The sequence below is a fragment of the Tripterygium wilfordii genome, chromosome 16 (genome assembly GCF_013401445.1).
Source record: "Tripterygium wilfordii isolate XIE 37 chromosome 16, ASM1340144v1, whole genome shotgun sequence".
NCBI classification, from domain to species: Eukaryota; Viridiplantae; Streptophyta; class Magnoliopsida; order Celastrales; family Celastraceae; genus Tripterygium; species Tripterygium wilfordii.
The window spans coordinates 9,787,012-9,793,936 of record NC_052247.1 but is presented as its reverse complement, the minus strand read 5'-3'; the positions used below and the strand labels follow the sequence as shown (position 1 = coordinate 9,793,936).

Sequence of the window (6,925 nt, the reverse complement as noted above, 5' to 3'; positions counted from 1 at the left end):
AGTATAGATGACTTACAAGGCACTATAGACAACATTTATTTCTAAGATATTGTCTTTGTATATATGTATGCGTGTAGGTTTTATTTAACATGATGTTACACACACATACAAATATATAGGTATACATCCAGTAGTATTAGTAGTAAATTTATCGATCATAGGAAACAATATTAGTTATGGAGGAAGATACTTTCCCCGTAAGGAAAGGAAGTGATCGAATATAACCTAACTTGCTCAATACTTGTGAATCCTCTTTAATGCAATATATATATATATATATATATATGTATGTATGTATGTATGTATGTATATAAGTGAGACCCACTCTTTTGGGTCTCACATGTTTCAAATCAATGGTGTAAACATAAACCCTTATTTTAGACCCTTACTTTAGACCCTTATGTGTGAATTATATATATATTGGAGAATTCTCCTATGAAGTCTTGATTTTTAGGACTCAAAATTTTTTAAAAAAAATAAAAAATTATATTTGTATCTTGATCGATCTTATGAAACAACGATATATTTTTATTCAAAACAAAAATCAAATTTAACATGAAAATAGCATGATAATTCTGGAGGATCGTTAGATATAAAATAAAAAATATTTCATACGATTTTCAGGTTGCATTTGATTTTTATTTCGAACAAAAAATATATCTTTGGGTTTGTAAGACCGATATCAAGATACAAATATATATTTTTTTCAAATTTAAAAAAAGATATTTTGAATCCTAAAAGATAGGATCTCATTTTAGAACCTCATAAGAAAATTACTCGAATATATACACACATCAACAACGAGTTTATTGTCCAAAAGATTTGAAATATGTCCGATTGTGTATATTGTAACAATTTTCAACTCTGGGTTCCCAAACTGAAACGTTTGAAAATCCGATAATTGAGGTGGACGTGATCAACTCTTTGAGTGACCAAAAATTGCATTATCCCATAGACCCAATCAAAATACGTATATTGTGTTTTTTCAACACAACATATTTCTCTCCAAAAAGTCTTCCAAACAATTTAATGAAGAACAAGCAGATCCCACATTTCAGTTCAAATTGATTAGGAAATAATACTTACCACTTGAAAAAAACACACATGTCGCATCAAAAGATCTTACATGTGTGGATGTGATCAGCCAAATTAAGAGTTCAATTTATTGCATCAATTGCTTACACATCAAAAAGACTCATGAACTACCCAAGATCGGATCCCATAAAGGTTGATGCAAATATTCTCCATGGAATTTGACTACTACAAATTTTTTCTATTCATCTTTTTCCGAGTCAATTAAAAATTCGTTTGGATACTAACTCATTACATTACTCATGCGCAATGCAATCGTCACCAAAGAAAATAAAGCACTTGATCAAACTAAATAACAACAACAATAATTTGTGATAGGGGTAGAAAAAAAATTCATTTTCAGGTCGAACGACATCAAGGGTTTATAAAATATTTACCTATCCAGATTCTAACCCTGATTGGATTTAGGATGTAGTTAATTGACGAAACCTGGATTTGTATAAATCTGATTTGTTCAAATGTCATTCCCCTTTTTGTGATATAATGTTGGATGACCCGACATAATTTTTATTCTTCTTAAAATGAAATTTCAATTAATTGAAACAATTCATAAAATCTTAAAATAAAATAAAATACAAAACAAATAGTTATATAGTTTTAAATACGAAACTAGTTAATAATGATACGACATTGAAGTTGAGAAGAAAAAGAATCACAGTAAATCAATAACATCAAATAATATCAAGTTCCAAACCAGCTTGTCATGTATAATCACCATATGACATCAATCATTCTCTATATGTTTCGAATCCTGAGAATATACATTAAGTTATATGTACGAAATTCGGATCCGGGTTTAAATTGGATAAGATTTTTATGTCTGGGCCTGAATTTAGACATATAACAAATGTCTAAACTTGGTTTAATCCGAATTGGACAAATTCGATTATCCGAACTGGACAGTGTTTAGCCATCCCTAATTGGTGAAGAAAAAAGAGTCGGTAGAAACCTATGAGAAGCCGACATATATAGTTACAATTACTATGTTTGTAGATTCTATCTCTACTACTTTTCTGATATGCAATTGTTGTATATAGATTAATGTTGTACTGGCACATATATGTATGGAGTTAATGACCCACATGAATATTGAATACATCATATATAGCATTCAATTAGAGCCCAAGACTCAAACTCCCTATTAAGTGTCATTTTGACCCAAAACAAACACTCCTCATGATATGTAGAGTTTTCTTCCTTCAAAAAGTATGATTACATATAGGAGATTAGTTGGTAGACAAGTGGGAAAGTGAGTGAAATGTACTTGTTAATGAATTTTCCTAGGACCCACTCGATTAAAAATTTGAGAGACAGGTAGGTAATAAGTGCTTTGAGAATTTTTTTGCTTATTTTGGGAACCCCTTTTTTTCCTTTGGTAAACAAGAATTGTGCTTTTGTAAGCATTTGTTTGCTTAGAGTTGAAACTATTGCCTATTTGTTGTGGTCAATCTTAAAGGATGTAGTGGATATTGAGCTGATGTATTGGAGTGCGATAGGACAAGGATATGAAATTAAAACCAGTTTGACTACAATATGTCGAAGCAAAACATGATCTCAACGGTGGGTGACTGGTCATTTTCTTCTTTGTCGACCAAACAGTTCATGTTGAAAGACCGAGGCTGTGAAAGATTCAGATACCGGGCTTTGGTTGCGGGTTAAGGCCACTGCAATAGAAGGATATGAAGTTAAAACCCGTTTGACTAAAATATTTCGAAGCAAAAGAAGATGCGTTTGACAGTGTGTTTACACCTACAAAATGCATCGTTTTTGGCTTGAATACAGCGTTTTCAAACAAAAAATATATTTGATTGAGTGTAATTTTTCGTTGAGCGGTGCGTTGCGATATCACCGCATAATTATGAGTTTGAAGCTGAAACTGTAAGGAGTTGTTTACACTCCCGACGCAACGCTGTTGAATGCATTTTTGGCATCAAAACAAGACTTCTTTTCTTTTTCTCCAAACTGTAACTTTTTCACCTCACCACAGTTTCGGAACTCGCCTCATCTCACTACAACATACTCTTAAACGGACGGGACCTGATATCTCATTGGTGGGTGATAGGTCATTTTCTTCTTTGTCCACCAAACAGTTCTTGTTGAAATTAGACCCTCAGGGTGTGAAAGACTCGGGAACACTTGGCTTTGGTCGCGTGCATACATTTCATTCAAACGATGGGGTTCCTGTGTAGTACGGCCAAGTACATTCCCAAATCGGATACTTCTTTTGTCCTTGTGAGAGTCAGCCTCTTTGATTTAGAAATCGAAACATCAGTGTCAAACAGAGCAAACCCTACATCGATTGATTCACAAGTCACGCAAAAGGCTACGAGAGTCCTCTTGACATGAACATCAGTACGACTTTGCAAATGTTTCTTTCAAGTATTAGCAATCCCATCATATATTTGGGCTGTTCAAACATAGGTAGGATAGCAAAAGAAAATGGGCATAGTGAAACTAATACGTACAAAACCAGTGACAAAAAATGTGATCGATGCGCAAAATTGCTTTCTCTACTTGAATTTTCATGAAATTCTGGCCCTTCAATCTTGAGGAGAATCCATTTAAGTTTTTAAGCATAATGACACATCTCACTCCTAAGTTCATTGCAATGTCCAAATTTTGCCCTACATGGCTATATCCAAGAAACAATACAATCAACAGAGCATTAAAGTTGTATGGATTAATAACACAACATGAGAATCTAGAGAAGCCCAAAAGCTAAAGGCCCAATTGAGGAAGAGTCCAATTCTTCAAGATAAGGAAGTCCCTGACAGACCCTATCTTCTTCAAGATCTCACCCTCCCCAGTCTTTCGAACCCACGTCTCCAAGACTCTCTCGTAGCACAAAAATTCTTCTAGAACTGTTCCAGCCAGTTAGCTGTAGGAAGGTTTCCCCGTCCGTCCGAACGGATGCCCCTCTGTCTGTATTATATTAGTGCTTCGCAACTGTCGTCCCAACGGATTACTTAGCCTGTCCCGACGTATTAGTCCTGCCCATATTTCTTTGTCTTTTAAACATCCATTTTTTGATCAAAATCATATCATGCTGGTCGGGAAAGCTCCGACGTTCAAATCAAAGATTTATAGTAAGAGAATTGAGAGAGTTGTAAGAGAGCGCAAGATACCTCTAAAAGTCGGGGGCTTCTGGTGTTTATAAACTTCTGGGCACGTGGGCATTGAGCTAGTAAGCATGGGCTGAGGAAGAAATTTCCTAGTGATGGGGCCGTAGATGGTGTTAGGGGTCATGGGCCATTGCTAAGCTGATTATGGCCCAAGCCATAGGCCTATGGGCTGCAGGCCGATCGTGTGGCCTGTGAACTTTGCTAAGAAGATAGCCTGTCGTAAGTTTGTTGGGCTCGACTACATAGCATGTGGGCCTTACTGACCCCCTAAGCAATTTCACCTTTGTCATTATTATTAGCCTGAGAAGAAATCCAAACTTTGTCATTATTATAAGAGCTCGTAAAAGTGCAAATAAGGATCGGGTGACGTATTGTGATAGAAGAATGAATATCACTTATGTATAAATTATAACAAGTTGAAACCCCAATCCCCAACGACGAAGAACCACAATTTACACCCCAAAATGTACTATAGAGACGAAGAACAACAATAAACGAACCTAGACATACAATAAATAGAAGGAAAATTGCAGAGCACAGTCACCCGACTCACCCCAAACACCAAAAAGCCAACAAAACCAGGTGCAATAGGTGAAAACCCCAATTACCTGTGTCATAAACGAAGATGCAAGACAAGACAGATGAGTTGAGAGCTCTCAGAAAATAAACGCACACGAAATATCTCCGATGATCGACTCCGCCAAAAAGCAGCAGTAATATATTCACGCATTGAAGGGGAGAGATAAAATCAGGAAGAGATTCATGCATCGAAATATTCACTGTATATCTTTCTCAATTGCAAAAGGTTTTCTTGTCTTACATAAGAAGCAGCAAGATTTTATTGTCGTTTCTGGCGGAGATAAAAACGTCTCTTTTGTCTTTCATGATGATGAGGTATAACCGCACGATGGGGAAGTACTGAGCCAGATCAGACGGCTGACAATTGACACTAAAGACCCACAGTCACGTGAGTATGAAAAGTTCAAGGGAACTCGTCAAGAAAAGCCCCCAAAAAACTCTACTTTAGTATATAAGTAATAGATAGATGCTAGTACGTTTTCAATCATGTTTTCATAAGCTAGAGAGTCAACAATATGTCATTTTCCCTGCTGAACAACTCCGATAAAAACAAAATTCTAAATGAGGGAGAAGACTTTGATTTCTTCTAAGTTCATGCATTTCATGTTCAATAGAAATAGATATATTCCATGCATGCTCCCATCTTTATCCGCAACAATAGCGTGGTGGATATCTTATCCAGAACTCTCCAATCATATGGATTTACCAATAATCCTAATCATTTTACATAATCTTGCCAACCCTAAGACCATTCAAACATGGCAGCTGCAAAATGTTGAAATAAAATGCACAGAGTCAATATGGCCTCGAATTGTTTGAAGCTGGAGCAGTACTCTTACTTTGCGTTAAGGTTTATCCGTTTATGTTCCTATTGGCAACAACTAGCTAGAGGACTTCCTTTTAATGTCTTCTATTAGATTTAGGATCGGACAAACCAATAACCACCTTCTTTTACTGCATCCTTGGTGTGGGACGACATAGGCCGCCACCCAATACTTTTAAATCTTTAGAGCCTCCTATTCTTTAAAAAGTACATGTATTATAGTAACCTCAAACCTATAAACCCCAAACTCTAAATATACGACATTTAATATTTTTTAAGAGGACCCTTTTTAATAATTTGCTCCGACCTCCGAAGACTCAAGGTACCTCTTTAAATATTGTTGATTTAATTCATACCCCATGATTTCTATGACTATAATTATCAATCATGAATTGGTGAACTAATTTGCTAGTTCCGGCAGCTCCGTAGAACATTTCATAGGAAAATGATTCCAAAACACCAAGTTTTGTTTCAAATTGAAAAAAAAAACTCGAATTGGTTCGATTGGAATGCACGGAGATGATGAACAAAAAAAAAACGACATGTATTTACACAGACTAGCGGGCCGAATCTTCTTCATTGGTCATGAATCGAACAACAAAACATCTATTAGGTTTGTTGACATGACATTGGTATCAGCCTCCACTTACTTTTACGCCGCCGGTAATGGTGCCACGAAGCAATTCTAGTCCTCACTCTCTCAAACTCTGATATTTCACATGGTATCGTGATCCCACCCGGTTGATTGAACCCGTACACCCGCTCCGCTTCCTTCAACAAATCTACAAATAACGGGTGATTAAAGTACATCACTGGCACCACCACTCTCTTCGGCTCTCCTCCCAATTGTCCGATGTACACAACCAGATGTCCCTTCGGAACCGCCGGTACCGGGTCATGATGTTGACCCAGTCTTATGTAACCCGAATCCGAATTGCAACAACAGAGGCGTCGCATGTACTGAGCAAAATCGCAGATTTTTGAAATTGGGTTCTGCCGGGTCCGATGATCCGAGGAGTGGTAGCGTGTCTTCTTTCTTCTGGGTCGGATAATCCATTTGAAAACCCTCACTAGCTTTCGTCCCAGCCTGAAATACCTGAACTTTTTCATGATTTGTAAAAGAAGAAATTAAGAAATGGGTATTGCTCGAGATAAAGCTAATCGAAATGGGTTTCTGTGAAAAATCAATTTAGCCTAACAAGGATCAGTGATTGACATAGCTGTCTCTCCGTTTTGTTACGAGGAGTGTTAAAAGTGGGAAGGATGATTTTATAGGAATAGAGGGTGGTGCCAATGATGGAATTTGGTG

The 6,925-nt window shown here is 36.6% G+C and overlaps 1 protein-coding gene and 1 long non-coding RNA gene across 2 annotated transcripts; both read right to left on the bottom strand.

The window, feature by feature from the left end:
• Window positions 1-3,577: 3,577 nt before the first annotated feature.
• On the bottom strand, window positions 3,578-5,294 carry LOC119981247. Its single transcript, XR_005464084.1, has 3 exons — window positions 4,823-5,294; window positions 4,218-4,514; window positions 3,578-4,082 (listed from the first exon to the last, which is right to left on the bottom strand). It is a non-coding gene; the product is annotated as an uncharacterized LOC119981247 (long non-coding RNA).
• Window positions 5,295-6,020: 726 nt separating this feature from the next.
• On the bottom strand, window positions 6,021-6,925 carry LOC119981225 (auxin-responsive protein SAUR36-like). The gene has a single exon (XM_038824282.1). It carries the CDS (start codon window positions 6,724-6,726, stop codon window positions 6,226-6,228), a length of 501 nt encoding a protein of 166 aa, XP_038680210.1. The 5' UTR covers window positions 6,727-6,925; the 3' UTR covers window positions 6,021-6,225.